The 18,239-nt window shown below is 44.0% G+C and overlaps 1 protein-coding gene across 6 annotated transcripts in view; it reads right to left on the bottom strand.

Annotated features, from left to right (window-relative positions):
* Window positions 1-65: 65 nt before the first annotated feature.
* chd3 (chromodomain helicase DNA binding protein 3) overlaps window positions 66-18,239 on the bottom strand; it is a 39,260-nt gene continuing 21,086 nt past the window's right edge. For 5 of the 6 annotated variants that reach the window (XM_061066170.1, XM_061066172.1, XM_061066176.1 and 2 more), the window contains exons 34-40: window positions 18,067-18,198; window positions 17,092-17,200; window positions 16,534-16,666; window positions 14,267-14,462; window positions 13,075-13,238; window positions 12,616-12,742; window positions 6,408-8,296 (exon numbers count right to left, since the gene is read on the bottom strand). In XM_061066170.1, the coding sequence (XP_060922153.1) occupies window positions 8,028-8,296; window positions 12,616-12,742; window positions 13,075-13,238; window positions 14,267-14,462; window positions 16,534-16,666; window positions 17,092-17,200; window positions 18,067-18,198 (1,130 nt within the window). In that variant the 3' untranslated portion in view covers window positions 6,408-8,027. Of the gene's footprint in view, window positions 2,360-6,407; window positions 8,297-12,615; window positions 12,743-13,074; window positions 13,239-14,266; window positions 14,463-16,533; window positions 16,667-17,091; window positions 17,201-18,066; window positions 18,199-18,239 lie in introns of those variants that run through there. The other variant, XM_061066173.1, reaches the window with a different exon arrangement.

Here is an 18,239-nt window from a genome sequence, read left to right as displayed (position 1 = left end):
AAGAACTAAAGCTAAAGTTGCATCTCTGACACGTCTCAACTTGAATAAATCCACACGGCAACAACTTCTTTATAATAGTTTCGTTCAGTTTTATTAAAAACAAAAATAAAGAAAGAAAAAACAAAAGGAGAACCATCATCATTGACGTGTTTGCATTGCCACTCATCGTCTGATCGGCACCACGACATCCACAGTTGCACAAAATACCCAGAAATAAAACACGAAAAAACCTGGAAAGAGGACAAAGTAAAAGAAGAGGGAAATAAAACGAACTAAGTGCTTGATTTTTTGGGGGTTGCAAAAATGTTTGTACGCAACAAGAATTGGAAATGGACTCTGACTAACTCCTGGACTGATCAGGATAAAAGGTCCTGGGTTTATGGGATAAATTAACCTAGTTAATTGTTTTCATTTCTAACGTAAAGCCGACTTTGACTGGGATGTTACAGGTTGACATCAGGTTCTCACTCCATTTTACAATTGTTCAGCTGTGTTTGTTAAGGCGCTTTTTAATGATGCAGTGTATAAAATGGATTTCCAGCCTCTAATTTTCAAGATAATACCCATCATGTTTTTCTTTTTAAATATTGGGGTTAGATACACTTTCGTTTTGCCCGTAGAAGCATTTAGGGTAACATATGTCCTATTCTCTATATATGTATATGTCATTTGCAAGCCCCAAATCTAGAATGTAAGCAAGAAAAATCTGTTCTCCTGTAATATACGCATCTACATCTGAAGTTCGCTCAACTTCTTCGTTTCCATTCGCCTGTAATTAGAGGACAAACATGGCAGAGAGGTGCATCGCGGGTCGCACGCTCCCGATCGTTTTTCCATTGTTTGTTACAAAAAAATGTCTCTTTTGGTAGAAGGTCTTTCTCAAATAGCAACAGCAAGAACAACAGCGACAGAGACGACAACAAAATACTCATAACTCGCGAGAGTAGAAACACAAGAGAACACGAATGATCTGTTTAAATATGCAAAGTATATCACAGGTTTTTTTTTTGTAGAAAGAAATAAAAACTTGGACAAGAAATAAAAAATTGAGAGAGGGGAGAAGTCAGGAGGAGTGTGGAGGGTGATCGATAGGATTTAATAACACTGACTTGTTTATGAAAGGTTATAAACATTCATGGGGTTTCTGCAACATAACGCTCTTGGCGAGAACTTTTTTATCTGGGAACAAACCCCCCGAAAAAATACCTCACAGAACATGAACTCGAACCCAGCGGGGGGGCGGGATGGGATGGCGGCGAATGCGCTTATGTGGTCGAACGAGTCCTGAATATAGTTTTTATATTGATATCATTATCATACCTCGCTGCGTGTGTTATATACTAAACATGTACCATCGGGAAACAAAAAGCAAAACAGGAAACAAAGAAAAGGCCAAAGAGAAACCGCTGGAGCCGCTCGCGCTGAGGAATCAGGAGTTTCAGCCTCTTTCTGAGAATTAGAAACAGTATTGAAACGACTTTAGGCACAGCTTGATACAGATTTTTCTTTTTTTTTACTCTCCCCCCCACCCCCCTTTTCCACGAGACAGCGTTATTGTGATTAGAGCATGCTTCAGGGGATGGAGTGTGGTGGTCGAAAATGTTTTTAGTTTCACATGCAGCTTCCTGTCGAGAGTTTCGAGGAGCAGGGGAGCAGGAGGAAGGTTACTTGGTCTACTGAGAGATCTAAAGGGTTCAGGGTTGAGGTGCGTTGTGTGTGTGAGTGAGTGTGTGTGTGTTAGAGTGTGTGTGTGTGTGGAGGTGAGGGTAGAGGCATCCCTAGAGGAGGAGGAAGAGGAGGCCAGAGTGAGGAGGCCGGTTATGAGGAGTATAATGGTTTGAGGCAGACAAAGAAGGTCATAAGAATCTTATGAGTCTACATGGACTGTATGCACTGTAGGTGTGTGTGTGTGTGTATGAACAGTAAGTGCACGTGTGCGTTGATTACTGTGTGTGGGTTATTTAAGATACTCATGGAGCGAGTTTAAGTCTTAGAAGACTCTTGTATGTGTGTGTTTGTGTGTAGGAGTGTGTGTTAGTGTGTCAAATGAAGCGACTACAATCACGAGCGGGTCAGTAAGTTCACCCTCAGTCAGTCGGTTTGTGTTAATACTGGATGGTTCACCGGTGCCGTCTGAGGAGCGTGTTCCGCCGAGACTCGACTTTCTTGGAGAGAATTTGAAGATTCATTTGCAGCAGATGGGTTTCAGTGAGTGTGAGTGTGTGGGAGTGTGTTTGTGTGTGTTTGTGTGTAGTCTAGTCGTCGATGCAGATGACCTCTCCGCTGCGCTGCTCCCGTCGGTTGACTAGCAGCTCCGCTTCTCGCTCCTTCTTCACAGGCATGGGAGGCCCGTTCAGCACTGGGGGGGGGCGAAGAGAGAGAGAAAAGAGAGTTCAGTTCAGGAGGTTCAACGTGGAACTTGTCAGGAGAGAAAATGCGACGTTGACAAACACAACTTGTTGGAAAACGTGTCAAACCAGGATCTCAAATAATTTTTTTTTAAAGGCGGAAACAGTCTTGAGTTTTTCAGTTGTGTGGGAAAATGATGGGCCTGAAAAATCACTTCCAAAATGTTTTTTTCATTACAGAAATTAAGAACAGGGACATTGTGCGGTTGAGCTGACAAAGCAAATTTGACAATAAATTCTTGTCCGCAAAAATAAAGAAATATTGTTTGTCGGAAATGTCAGAGAAAGACTCAAAATATCTCCAAACTGATGAGGCGCTTGGAGATAATATTCATATTTGCAATTGTTTTCAAAATGATAATTCAAGGACCGATTCTTTTTAGAGTATATGGTCATTATGAAGAAATGTAAGCATTAAACTACTCGAGTCCAGGATGCTCTAATACACTTCAATTATCTTTTTAATGAACAAACAGTACATCAATATATGGTTTTACATTTACAGTATTATGTTTACAAGGATGATTAAATCCCAGAATGCATATAACTGTTAACCTGGCAGAGGTGTGGCTGGCAAAGAGAATAAACACACACACACACACTCACACATATACACCACAAACACACAAACGCATGGAAATGATTCTCCTGCAGCGTCGGGCCAGCTCAGGGATCTTGTGCGGCCCACATCTTGTGCGCTATCATAAATCTGCTCGGGGAGTGGAACGGCGAGTTTAGCGCTCCTTTCAAAACAAAGCCAGGAATAGACCAACAGCGCACTTCTCTCACCCGCGCCACAGGGAAAGATAAACTGTCATAACACCACCGTGCAGATGAAAGAAGTGATAAGGAGCGGATTGAGCCCAGGACGTTTGGGCTGGTGGGCCTGCTGCAGCCCTGTGTGTGTGTCTGTGTGTGTGTGTGTATGTGTGTGTGTGTGTGTGTGTGTCTGGACCCAGCGGGGGGACCATTTATGGGAAAACGTGTGGCATTTTGCCAGTGGAGGCCAACAGAGGGGATGCTGAGAGAGAGAGAGAGAGAGAGAGAGAGAGAGAGAGAGAGAGAGAGAGAGAGAGAGAGAGAGAGAGAGAGAGAGAGAGAGAGTCAGTAAGTTTGTATGTGTGTGTTTGGAAGGGGTGGGGGGGGTAGAACAAAATCTGATAAGAGGCAAAACAAAATCAAGGTGAAAACTCGGTGAAAGAGCGAGAGAAGAAGAAAAAAAAAAGCTGCAGAAGATTGAGACGTGGACGAGAGAAGAAGAAGACGATAAAACGAGTGAAAGACGGGTTTAACGGCTCTGGAAAGAAAAGGAACTGAGGAATAAAAAGCTGACAGACGAGTGAGGCCCAGTGTAATAACAGGAAGCTGAAGCACATTTAGTGTGAAGTCGTGTGTCACCACTGTATCGTTTGTCCACCAGAGGGCGCTGACAGGTACACATGTCACGCACACGTCATTAATTAAAGGACCCTCATGAAAGAGATCAAAGCCAATTTGTTTATCACATATTTTAACAAATGTGTGTATATTTCAATTTAATGAAATTCCACAAATAAATATTTGATGTGTATATACTGGAATTTCCTATAATTTTGTATTAATAGTGGTGTAGTTCCGCTGCTGTCCACTCGTTTCAATGATGGACAACTCGTCTCCACTTCCTCTCCTTATCCAGAAATGAAGCCAAAATATACAAACACCGCCATCTTGTGTTTTCATCTTGCATTAGGAGCCAATCAGGGGACAGAGCCGCGTTATTAAATTACATTAGTGGTTTATGGACCTTTATTTGGTCCCTGTCCCATCTGCTAACATGGATGAGATGGGTTTACGACCAAATACCGCAGCCAGCCACTAGAGGGTAATCCAGATGCTTTGGCTTCACTTTCGAGCAGCTGTCTTGTCGCTCATCTTCATAAAGTCTTGTGTCTATAACCATAATTGTAACCTTGCATTTGCTTTTACTGCTCCTTCACATTAAAAGCACTAAATTGGTGAAACAGAGGATGGCTTTTTATTGTGAAGCAGCCACATGTGTACCCAGTTCACCGCAACTTGAATATCAGCTTTAGAATCTGCCCCAGTAAATCCCCCCAGAATCAGTCGGACTCTAACCGAAGAGGCAAATAAGGTGAAGAAGACTCTAAGAGAAGGAATTCAAAGGAGCACTTGTTCTGTATTAGACCAGATAACAGACTCACTCGGCTCCAAAACTCACTGAGCGAACCCGCCCCTCTGTTCTCCTCATCCTCCTTCATATACTTCTCACTGGCATGATTTATTTTTAGTCACAACCCGCACATGGACATACAGCATCTCTAGGAATCCCTTAAAACCCTAACCGTCTTTATTCTTTCACTGGCAGATAAAGTCCAGAAAAACAATAGAAAATCATTCCTGGCCAACAGGCGAGTCTCTCTCCTGTAGGTCCTGATTCTATCTGATAGAAGTGCGAGCTGCCATCTTGGCAGGAGACGCAGCATTTCTGAAAAGCTTTTACTCGAGTGTACCGGAGCCAAAATGCTTCATCAGCGAAATCCTCGTGTCTCCAAGCCGTCAACCCTCTCAGGAACTACAACATCTTTCATGCAAACATGTGTTGTGTAGTCTTTAAATACTGGGTATCACACGTTTTCAGACTGAAATCTATTAAAATGAACAAGTATCTAAAACTATCCTGTTTTCTACTGATTTGAACCTGTTTACTTGTTTTTCGATCAAGTGCAGGTTGTACATTCACATATTATTCGCTCAGAAAACTGAACTGGCTCATATGTTGGACAACAACTTCCCATTTACACACCAAGCAATCACAGTACAACACAAACATGTATTTTGACTTGTGTGTTCAGTCAGTTTCTCTCCTTTTAGCTCAGTTTGTGGTCTCCACCGACCCCTGGAGGTAGTGATATCTGGAGCTTGACCTGCTAATGGCTCCGGCTAGTTCCTGACTTTGTTAGACAGGTCGCTTACTTCCTGAAAACAGCTGCCTGCAGCTTATAACAAGGTGGAAGAGACGAGCGAGACTGAAACTAAAGTTTGGGGTCTTAGAACCAAAACAAGGAGCTAAAGAATGCTGAAACGCTTTGAGGTAAACTGGACTGTTGAGTCATAATTCTTAAGGGGAAGTCAGCATGAGAGAGAACAGTCATTTTATTGATTGTTACCATTAAAATACTGATTCGGTACAACTTTAATGACCGGATCCAAATATTTTACTGCATGAAGGGACATTTTCCTTCATTTTCACAGATTCCCTAGTGAATAATTAAAGGATCTTGATGAAATAATAAATCAAGCATATTAACACGACTCATATCTGTGAATGTGTGTAGTTTGGAGCAGCTTGATTGAATTTACCAGCGGATGCATGAGCTCTACTGAGTGTTCAAAGTCAAATTCTTGCCTCAAATAGCTTTTCTCTACTTTGTTTTGAGACAGAATTAAACACTGATGCATTTGAGAATTGAGGGAAATAAAAAATAAAAAACTTTGTATAAAAACATTCATATTTGGCGAAGTAATGTGACTCAAAATGCAGTATTTGGAATTCATATAAAGAAAACGAAGTATCGTATTGGTACTGATATGGAAAATTCTAAATGGTCCCTGGTTTTAATAAAAATGGAAGTGCTACCCTGCGCACACAGACACACACAGCATTCCTCAATTTACACACACACACACACAAAGACACACACAGTGTATTCTCATTGCAGGCCACATCAGTGCCACACTTCTCTGGTCTCAATGTTCTTCAAGCTGAAAGGGAAATAGCACTCAATTCTAGCTTAAAAATACTCATACAGTAAGTAAGTCCTGGAAAAGTCTGGACTGTGTAACTGATTGTTCGTGTCTCCTCTTTCCAAAGAGTTTGTCCTGCTTCCCTACTCCGAGATGTCACCCTGATGTACAGCTCCACTGCACACACACACACACACACACGCACGCACAACTTCCACACACACACACAGACACACTCAGCTGGAAAAACCATGACAGAGTCCAGAGTGTTTTATTTTCCCTGGGATCAGGGGACATTTTCCAGCGTGGAATCCATCACACTGTCACAATAAAGAAGCTCGAAGAACAGAAACGTCTCCTCGGGCTTCAAAGTGAGTCTCCCTTTCTCTCCCGGTGACAGATTACAGTCTTCGGCTTTAAGGAAGAGCAGCTCATAAATACAGTCGTTTGTTTTTTTCTCCTTCCCTTTTTCCCTGTGATGAGGCTTTAAAACAGGAAATGTAAATACTTCACTTGAGTGATATTCCCCTTTGGGTGACCCCCTCCGAAAACAGAAAGGTGCAATAGTAAATAAACTTTTTTTGCTAATACAGTACATATGTCAATACCAGACCCGTCAGACTGGGTCCGAGTAACTTTGCTACTGGTTGTTGGTCGAAGGCAGCGTCTCAGTTTCTCAACTTCCATGCTTCTTGCTGATACGCTTGGTTGAACTGAGGAATGCGAGGGCAACAGAGTCCATGGGAAATAGAGTTTTATACTTAGACATTTTTATTTTTTTCTTTCAGTTCTGTCCTTTTTTGTTGTTTTTGCAAGATAAGTCCAGCTCGTCCCTTTTTTTTTCTCTATTTCAAGTCTGGATCTCATCTGCACAAACTCGGCAGACGTATTAACTTCTTTGCAGGTTTTCAGGTTGTGTGTGAGGTCTAGCGTGTGTTGTGTGTGTGTGTCTGTGTGTGTGTGTGTGTGAGAGAGAGAGAGACTGAGAGAGAGACGGAGGAGTGGAGGACTGTGGAAGAATGAGGGAGGACGGGGTCAGAGCGAGCTGGGCCAGGCTTGTTCAGTCAGCCGGCGGATGAAGAATTGATCCAGGGGGAAATCTCTTTTCTTTCTTTCGGCGCGGAGGGAGAAACAGAAAAAAAGAAGTCGTTTGAGAAATCTGTCTGAGGCAGAATAATATGAAAAAAATAAATAAAAAAATCCTCTTTCCTTTGTTGCACTTTTCTTCAATTCCACCGTCATATTTGAATTCTTGAAAACCTGTGATTGCATTAACATACCGACTCTTTTCTTTTTTTTCCATTCTTCCTTCACTCCAGACATATTTCCTCCTAAAGTCAGATTTTTTGGGGGCCTTTTTTTTTGTTCAGCAGCGACTTGCTCGAGGATTTGTTTGTTCCAGACAGGACATCTCTCCTTCTTTCTTTCTCTCTGACTCATTTTCCTCCCACGCATCATTAGTGCTTGATCTCAGGGCCAGCTCTTCACCTCTCCCTTGGTATTTTTGACCTCTCTCTCTCTCTCTCTCCCCCTCTCTCTCTCTCTCCTCCGTCTCCCTCTGTGGTTGATTGCTTGTTTTATTCTGTGGACCATAGTGCCAGTACTTCTTTTTCACTTTTCATGTCCTGTCCTTTTCGCTTTCTCTCGTGCTCACTCAATCTACCCAGCGAGCGTTTTGCTTCTCCCTTTATATCCCTCACATTCCAGCAGAGTTAAGGTGCCTTGTCCTTGTCCTCCTCGTGCATTCAGGTTTTTCATCTCCTCTTTCTCCTGCTTCCACTGTCTCTTTTCTGCTACGTTCCAGGATTCGTAAATCCAAATGTCCTTTCTTTCTTTCCTTCCTTCTCCCCCAATGTGGAGTCTCTCAGTTGAACCTCAGGGTTTCTTTGGTCGGCCGTTGCGCGGCAGGTTTTCCACCGTGTTGCTGAGCCGGTACTTGACGATGATGCTGTGCACCGTGGACTTGGGCATCCTCAGCTCCTGCCCGATGGCCCCTTCGGACTTGCCGTCCTTCCAGAGGTCCACCACTCGCTGCCGCTGCACCACGTCGTGCTCTTTGGTCTTCTGGCAAACGCTGGCGGCGGTCGGCCCTCCGGCGGCTCCCCCGGCGGCTCCCCCGGTGGCCCCGGCAGCGGCGGCGGCTTCTGTGGGGGCAGACAAGCGGCAGACTGTAGTGGAGAGTCGGAGCAGGGGAGCAGGATAATGTGACACTTTACTGGTCCCCGTAAGGGAACGCTCTGTTTGTCTGCCTCCCGCCTCTGCAGAGAGGGTCAAAGGTCATGGGGAGCTACTGGAGCTGGCGGGAGTTTCGGTGTGTCCTGCTCAAGGACACGTCGGCAGGGCAGGTGCTTGCAGACGCGAGGGCTCCACTCCATCGCTCTAATTTCTAAACCAATAAAAAGATGTTTTGTCTAGAGTGGACTCCTCTGAGATGAGCAGCTTCCTCAAGGAGGCGCTGACGGCTGAAACAGGGTTTTCCAAAGTGTGATTCAACATATTAAGCAAATGCAGAGACACAGCCACGTGGGAGACAACACAGAACATTGCATTTGCTGCATCATAGTGACTCGAAGCAGGGTTCACAGAGTGCAGCTAAAGAAGTGGGTGCCTAGTTAAAAAGGCCATGCAGGGCAGACATGCATATTTTTGGACATGTTTTGTGTACTTAAGTGAGGGAGCTTTTCTCAGGAGACTTGTCATTAATGGAGTGAAGCTACGAGGTCACAAAATCAGACGACTGTGTTGTTTTAACTCCGTCCATTTTCTCCTGCTCACTCTTTCTTCCCCCCTCCACTCTGGGTGAATCTAAAAGAGGTCAGGAAGCAGCGGAACCCCAATCAAGACCACAAACGCGGCCTCATTTGCTGCGTGCCTGCGCCCTGCCAGAGGTTCAGGATGTTCAGAGGCAGCTCGCCGGCGCTCGGCCTCAGCCGCTCGCCACCAGGCCCCCCCCGAGCAGAGAAAACCCACGGAGCGACACAACTCGCGCGTGACTATTTCTGACCGGGCCGGCGCTCGGCTTAGCCCTCCGCCCGCTTCACAAGTCGCAACACAACATTTACACAACTAAACTCCAAGTGTGGTTTCTGTCCCTCTCGAAATACCTTGGTACAAAGTCCGAAATGTTTTCTTGGCACGGCCCGCCTCAGACAGGCTGAGCATAATGACATTTTCAGAGATAGGCTCTGGCTCTCTGAAACGCAATGGCTTTGACAGATGTCTCGGTCTACAATTACATAAATCAAGATCCTCTGAGTGAGAGGCAGGCGCGGCGCTGAGGGAGCTGGCTGTTGTGGTTTTTTAAGGGCAAAGCTATTGGGGCATATCAGGTTTTGCCAGTTATCTCCGCCACATCTCAGCTATCTAAACATCTCCGAACACGAACGCACATGCCGAGCGCAGAGAATGCGTCTGGCGAGCATATGTTGTTACCAAACTAATTATGAGCAAATAAATTCACAAACTGCCTGAGCGCATTGACAGACTGCAGGCGAAGGAATCGGACAAGAGGCCAAGAAGAGAGAGAAATTCTTTTGCTTCTCTTGGGGGGGTTTATGGTTATAATTCTAAACCTTTTAAACTCAATAAGTAATGAGCGCCAAAACACAACACAAGAGAAAATACACACGCTCGAAAAGGAAAGAAAACACTCCCCGGGCAGGTCTGATACACTGGGCTTTTATTGTTGCACAATGTGTCATTACTCCTGAGCTAAGCATTGAGGTTTTGAGGTCGGACATGTTGAGAGATGAAAATGCCTTAATATAGCAGAGCAGCACGTTTGTGTTTGATTTCGGTAATGTCTATTTCAGGTGTTTATCTGGCAGCCACATCTGAAACTCCGCTACAGATGTTTTTCTCCAATATTGACTCCTTTCTGGATTTTGAAGGTTTCACAACTTAAGCTGCTCGGGGAGATAAAGTGTCCGTTCAAAGTGTTTAAATGCTTGCCGCTTTAGAAGCAATCAAAGAGTTCTTTACTCCGCATATTTAAAGATTACATTGAAATGTTATAGTTTAAATGACGCTGCGCTTGATCACTAAAGTTCCCACAGCCTGCGATTTTCTTTCGCCAAATGTTTTTTTCCGCAACAACATAACCATATAAAGATGGAATTCCTCAGATGATATCTTTGAATCAGAGAAATATTTTTGGACGGGTTTTGCCCATCATCAGTGAAAGTTTCCAAGTAATAAAGCCAGACCTCTGGAGCCCAATTTGTGCTCGTCTGTCAGGGTGTCGTGGAGCCGCTGGAGCTCAGATGGAGCCGGCTGCAAGCGGTGCAGCTACAGACACACCACAGGATCTGTAATTGGTCAGTCGGGGCTGCTTGTGTTTTCTCATACAGAGTTTATGATGCCAGTAAAGCCCGTGGATGGTAAAGGAAGCATAAGAGCGGAAGGACGACCCAGTAGTTTTCAGTAAAACTCCACACGCTTCCATTAGGAGATAGTAAATGCAACCGCTGCCCTCTATCCTAGAGTGAACTCAAAGACTTGGCCAAATGTAAAGTAAACTTTCCAAGGCTTAATCTCTTCTCCTCTCGAACATCTTCACTGCTCTTTATCAGACAGGAGTTCAAGGGTTCGGGTTCGATAAGTTCTTCCAAGTGTATTGAACTCTATTGGAGGCGTTTACCAACCTTGAGGACCCTTTAAATCCCTGAAAGACCCTTTAGAAATCTCCTGGGACCCATAGGACTTTGTGAAGTACCTTGATAAGCTCCTTAATGACCACCAGAACCTCCTCAAGACCCCCTCGAACCTCCTTAATGACTACTAAGCCTCCTATAGCCATCTGCAGAACCTCCTAATCAACTCACTTCTAACAACAAAGTCTGTGGTAAAGGAAGCTCCTCTCCTCCACAGAACAAACAGAACTTCCTGAAACACCTTGTCATTCGTCAGGTTGATACTTCCTCATCATTGTGACATCACAATGGGCCAGTCAGCCAATCAGAGCAGACTTGGCTTTATAGGAAGAGGGGCCTAATAATTCAGACAGAGGCTGAAAAGAAGAGCTGCAGCAATGTACAGTATAAGGAACATGATGTAAAAACACAAATTAGAATCTTGAACCTGAACATGTCTCCTTTAAATGATCCTGAGAACCTCCTCAATCACCAATAGAACCTGATAAAGGAACCGTAGAACCTTATTTTCATTCTGTAAATATTGCATTGAAGTGTTAAATGACAGGAAAGTTAAAGACTGTGTTAGTTAGCCTTGAATCAGGATTTCCCACACCACAATTATATGTAATTTACTAAGTTTTTGGTGGAAATACAGTATATATATTTGATGTTCAGGAAAAATGAGAGCGTCCTTTAATTTGTTACTTGTCTGCATCTTTTGTTGTAAGACAAATATTTCACAATAAAATCCATCACTTTCCTCCCCCAGTAATTATACTTTTTCATGCCTCAACTTGAAGTTGGCTGAGTGTTTGTGACTTAGGGGTGTCGGGCCAACTCACCCATCATATAAAACCGCACTTGACCGTTAGCATGTGCGTCACAGCAGCCGCAGAGCTGGAGAGATGCAGTGTCATTTCACAAACCTACACAGATCCACCACAACATTAAAACCGGTGACTGGTTTTAATGTCGTAGCTGATATATATCTTGTAGGTCAGTGCCCTGTTATGAAAGAGTTCATTCGGAAGCATCAGTGATGTGATTTACAACTTATACAACAGTTTTTATAGACTGATTAATCCTCCTTGCACACATTTGTTTTATGCTCTTGGGAGACATAAGTTTTTACGGTTCATATCTTATCTCATCATCAGCCTCTATTACCCATGACTAAAAGGAACACATCAGATAACACAAAGGAAGCACAACACGTCTTTGTCAAGCACTAAATCCACTGGTGCTGTGGTGCTGCAACCATCAACTGGTTCAACTCTTTGCCGAGCCATAAATCAGTTCCTCCGCCGGAGGCAGCTTGGGTGAGATCTGCAGCAACACCTCCGCAGAGCAGCATAAATCAGCACAAATAGCCGGCCTGCCAAGTGTCAACCAGATCAAACAAACAGCTATTCTTCTTCTGTAAATTAGCCCGACTGCTCTAATTATAACTGCCATAATAATTTATGAGGCTTATTATTGCTGAGTGTAACGCTTTTCTCACACTCAGTATTTGCTTGTGTACATGATGTTTAATATTCCCCAAATGTCTCTTAACAGAACCCTTAAAGAGTTTCTTAGTAAGATAAACTATATATTTGAACAAATATCAGTGAGATAAGGACTAACTAGAAAGACAGAAACCATGTATTTGATGTGTACTTTGACGTCATAGTTTGACCCATGTCCCACCCACTAACATGGAGGAGGCGGGGCCTATGACCCACCAGTCGCCGGATGCTGTCTGTGATTTCTAATGTCTCCAATCTGTGACCGAGACGTTATTTACCGCCCTAGAAGACGTCTGTGTCCGTGCAGCTCCAGACACTGACCTGATATGAAGGATCCTGGTGGCATCTGACTGTAGTTGGCCCCTCCCATGTAGAGGGCGCTCGGGGGTGCAGGGGTGAAGGGGGCTCCGTAGTTCTGAGGGGTGGCGTAGGGTCCTGGAGGTATGGGCTGTGAAAAGGAGAAAAGAAGCTTTTTATTTCCAGGAACAACGTACACACACACACACACAAAAGAAAATCAAAAAACAGAACAATAGGGGGAAAAAGGCCGATTTGATCCATGCAAGCTGACAGAAAAATGTGCTGACAAAGCTGCTGCAGAGTGAAAAAGCGCAGGTGGGTGGGTGACAAGATAATGGGCTCTGTATTTTTATTGGCCGCCCTCCATTTATTATTTTTCCACTGAGCGCAGGAAGGCTCGAGCAGGTTTTAACGTGTGAGTGCGGCTGTTAAATTGTGTGTATGCGTGTGTGTGTCTCGGTTGAGAGTGGCGTCGCTGACCGGGGGCGTGTGCGTCTCTGTGCCCTTGCTCGCCAGCCGGCTGAGGATGGTCCGCTCGGACATCTGCAGGCGGGCGGCGATCGGGGGAACCCTGGACAAGGTGGCCGGCAGCCGGGTCACGTCGGCCTTCATGTCGCTCAGCAGCTCCTCCAACTGGTTCAACACTGCAATGACAACCACAAACACCAAATTAGTTATTAGAGGAAAACACATTTGCATATTTCAGCTTCTACCTCTTGCCTCCTTTTGGCGTCATATTAACTATTGATGCTTCTCAAATTTTATTTATGTTTTTTTTTATTTTATTTTATGTTTATTTATTTTTTATGTAATGTAAAGTTTGTAATGGTTTAATTATGCAATTTTTTTACTTTTTTCTTGTTGGTGGGTGGGAAGGGTCAAGGGTTAATTGTGGTTCATAGAAGCCGTTTTGGCTCAGTTAAAGCACATTGTTGTTATCAGCATACATCGTGTAAGATATCCTACCGCTATTTTCTACCTCTAAGAATTTTTGCATACACTGTATGTTTGATTTATTGCTGTATGTGAACGAAAAAAACAATAAAAAGGTGTAAAAAAAAAAAGCAGATTGGTATTCAGTCACGCCCCAACGCTTCAAACACTGTCTCAACTATTTACTAAAAATCTCTGTTTACCATCCTTTATCATCTTGCCGCTCTGCTATCAAACCCCTGCATGAAATTAAACACTGGTCTTCGGATTGACATCGCGGCTCAGAGATCTGATAAATGTTTATGAACGTTCATTCACTTCAGCTACGTGCGGAAATACGAGACGAGGACGAGAACAGTCGCGGCGCTGAGCATGTTATCCTTTCGACAGACCAATTTAAACATGGACAGACTTGCCAGGCGGGCGGTGAGGAAATGTTTGGAGCTATCACTTAACATCGTGTAAGCTTATCTGCTTGGCCTGATTGAAGTCCGCTCCAGGCAGGGCGCTACGGTCGCCGGTGCAGGAAACGAAGCGATCGCACAACAGCGCCGGTGTGTGATGTGTTGATGATGTGTATCTCTCGTTCATGTTATGTTTGTGGTTATCAGTCTGCAGATCTCTCCCTCTCTCTCCTCTGTCTGCCTCCAACACGGTTTCATATAACGGTACGAAAACACATTTAGAAAACAGAGATTTTTGTATCTCTAATTAACGACCTCTCTGTATGATCTCTGACCTTTGTGCAGGACAGCGTTGGCGGGCTTGTTCCCCCCCAGCGACTCCTTGCTGAGGTGCTGGTGCGACTCCGCCAGGCACTCCACCTCCGCAAAGCGAGCGTTGAGCGCCATGGCCGGATGGCTGGGGTCCTGGGTCATGTTCAGGTAGGCCGCCCGCCGCAGCTGCTCCTCGATCACCAGCGCCTGCTCCAGCAGCTGCAGGACCGGGGCAGAAACGTATTAAATTACAATATCTAACGTTGGCATTTCTGCAAACTTTAAACCCAAAATGAGTGTTTAGAGAATTTGCACTTCAACACAGAGATATCTGTTTGATATATTAAACCAGGGAGTTGCTTTGATTGACTATTACAAAGCGTTTGCCAACATGGAACGAGAACAAGCGAGAGAAGGACTGAAATTAAAGTGCAGCGGGGGGTAAATGTTTATTCTGGTTTATGTCTTATGCAGATGTGTCTGCAGACTGCTCAACACATTTTGACTAAACCACTGCATCAAACAAACATTTCTGTGTGTGTGTGCAAACCCTCCTCAGAGATAACAGAGACTCTTTCACAGTTTGCAGCTGAAGCCACTGATTGCACCGACAAGTGTTGGATGCAATTCACCATGGGAAGATCTGAAGAATCGGCACAAACTACAAAAAGAAAAAGAATATTAACTTATAATCAAAACCTAACATAAGCTAAATGTCGTCTAACAAAGAGACAACATAATACAGTAATAAGTATCTACGATATATCAGAAAGGGAACTGATTTTTTCAATGTGCCTAACAGACGGAATTGACAAATTAAAAATATCTTTGGAAATACGATTTATGGGTATTTCCTTTTTTCCCAGGAACAAAATAGTGGTAAATAGATTTCCCTCTGAAAGTCTTTAGCTGCGAGTGATTCATCTGCATCTGTTGTTTCTCTGAAAAATATCAAGGGTGTGGTTAGCAAAGCAATGGCAAGACAGCCTTTTAATGGGAAATCTATTTTTAAGTTGAATGTATGTTTACAGGAAAAAGTGTTAACATTTCCCAAACGGGGGGGGGGGGGGGGGGGGGGGGGTTATCGTGTTACACAACCAATTACAACGAAAACTCATCCGACGGGAAACTGGTGGGAAATCGTTTAATTTTGTTCGTCCTTGAGTAACCTTGTTGTTGGATTTTTAGAGCGATAAGAAGAAGAAAAGAGAGCGAGACAGACAGAGAGATACAGTAAATGAGGATGTTGAGGGCAGGATCTGAAACATGTGAGCTGCTCAAAAACAGGATGAGAGATCTTTGAGAAATGCAGCGGTCAGCATGACCATCAGGCCGGTATGTGGGACGAGGGGCATCTGTCATCCGACCACCAGTCAGGTGATTGACGAAGCTGAGAAATGGGATTGAAATAGTTTGGCTGCTTTAAAGGTTCGGTGTGTAGAATTTAGTGGCATCTAGTGGCGAAGTTGCGTATTGCAGCTGATCACCCCTCTTTCGCCCTTTCAAACATGACAGAGAACCTGTGGTAGATTCAGTTGTCGTAAAAACTTGTTGAGTTTGTCCAGTCGGGGCTACTGTAAAAAACATGGCTGCCATGATGTAAATATAAAGTATTTGAATATAAAGGGGTCATTCTAGGGTAAAGAAAAAGCTCAGCATCTGTATATATCCGCCATGGAGAGTTTGTGCGTTGATTATCTAGAAGGACGACGCAAAAACATCTGGACTGATTTCCTTGAAACTCGGTGGAAGGATTTTAACTGCGTCAAGAGAGAACCACACAAATTGCTTGCGAATCCGTATCAGCGAATCCAGGACGCACAACAGAACATTTTTTGTTGATTTCCAAGAGCATAATTTGAGGACCTTGATGAAAAATGCCTGATAATTACGAGCGTGTGCCGATTGATGCAGATCCAACAATTAAAATCTGGATCTAGTGAATTTAAAAGTGGTTTCGTAAGGGGGGTGATGAGCATTGGCCGAGGTTTGCACTCTTAAATGATCGGGAGAGGACACGTCCCAATGAAACGCACATAACTTACGTACGAGTCAAAAACATTAACACAGAGATACAGAAAAATTCTGTTCTGAAAACAGAATGAGAGACAGATGGACGAACAGACGGAGGGAAATACTGATGATGACTATCGCCCCACGTAATGTGCCGGGGCAATAAAAAGGGTTTGTAGCGTAACATTTTTATTTCTCAAAGCAAAGTGTAGAAAAACCTACCATCTTGTAAAAAAATGGAATAAAGACTGAGGCTGTGGCTGTGTTCCGTCTTTACCTTGAAGCGTCGAGCCAGGAACTTGTTCTTCATCTCCAGGAAGTTGCCTTTGTTGGCCTGCGTCTTGAACGGCTCGTTGACGATGGCGAACTGGGGATCGTTCTGGATGTCCTGCCACCGGGCGTAGCCGTGACTGCACGAAGGTTAAAGGTCGTGAAAGAGCAACTAAAGGACAGAGTGGGGTCGTCTTAAATACCCAAGTCAATACGTTTAACAGGGTGAAGCTAAAGAAACTAAAATTAACTTAAAGAAGAGATTCAGGCCGTTTCTGAAAACCATTTCTCTGCTTCAGTTTCACTCTAACAGCATCTGAGCATTAACTTGCAGAGATTTATGTGAATGCTGCATGGACTTAATTAGCATAAACAGAGAGAACAACATGAACTAAATGACCTGCAACAGTGGAGAAGCCTGTAACTACACCGACTTCCATCAGACACAGTTTGCTGTTTACTGAGCTCTCGCCTGCTTGTTGACTTATTGCACCGGGCTCCTGCCGGCGGACAGAAAAACAAACACACACGGGGTCATCGCCCGGGCAACTGCTGTCAAGGATACATCACAATTCCCGCCAGCAGCCAGAAGTCGTGTCGGCGGTGCCAGATCTCGTTCATCTTCCCCGAGGAGATGGCGGCCCGCTCCTCGTTCTGCCAGAGAGTGTGCAGCTCTGCGGGGGGGGAAGCCAGCGTTAAAAGTGAGCCTGGAACTCAAAAGTGCTGAGCGAGCAGAAAGCTGGATGCAGGTGTTTCCAAAGCACGTGGAGCTTTTCTGCGTTTGTGATCAAGGCGGAGATAATTCTTTAGCTCACTGTTGCTTTTGCAGAGGCGCTCTGAAAAGCAATTTTTCCCTGTTGTTTGGATTGCTTAGTGACCTGTTTGCTCAACCTTATTAGTTATTTTCACCTTTTCACCTCCTCGTCATCCTTCAGGGATTCGGACTCTAACCTTCTGCATCTTTAAATAGGAGGTGTCTCTCCTATAATTCCAGTTCCCTGACTGGAGTACGCAAATCTGTGTACCGATACCATGTCTTTAAAGTATATTAAAAAGTAATATTTTACGCTGGAAAGTCTCACAAGTAAAGCCACGACATGCACCGTATAATACTTTAGTTTCGAGCTATAAAAAGGAAGTAGTGTTTGTGTATTCCCACATTTATTTATTTGTATTCTTTTTCAGTTGTGACTGTCAAGAGACTAGATAATAAAAGTTCTATGATATTCATCTTCTGGATTTATTTGTTTTAAGGGTTTAACCTGAGCGAGGCCACACAGCAATCATCACTTCCATACAAGGTTAGTAGCTGACAGCTGTTATATAAGTCATTATATTAAAATTGCACTGGTGTCAGATCGGTACTCAGTATCGGCCAATAAGCAAAGTCAAGGTATCAGTATCTGTTTCAGGAAGTCCACATATGTAGCTATCATATAATAATTCATCTTTTCTATGCATCTTTTAATCTAGAACTTCGAGGGAAATCAGAACAAAACCTTCCTGAAGGACAGTTAATTCTTCACAGATCCGTACTCACCAGTAAATCCGCCGTCGGCGATGTTGAACATGAAGCGAGGTCGCTCAGCAGGAGGTCTCCCGTTACCTCTGGGCGGTTCCTCCTTCGCCGCTTTGACTTCTTTTCCGGCATCTTTTTCACCTTTGACCTCCTCTGTTATTGAGAAAGACAGTGAAGGTGTCATTGAGCGTAGA

This window comes from Limanda limanda, chromosome 22, assembly GCF_963576545.1.
Source record: "Limanda limanda chromosome 22, fLimLim1.1, whole genome shotgun sequence".
Lineage (NCBI taxonomy): Eukaryota > Metazoa > Chordata > Actinopteri > Pleuronectiformes > Pleuronectidae > Limanda > Limanda limanda.
Note: the sequence above shows the minus strand (reverse complement) of the source record. Positions and strands in the feature narration are given on the sequence as shown.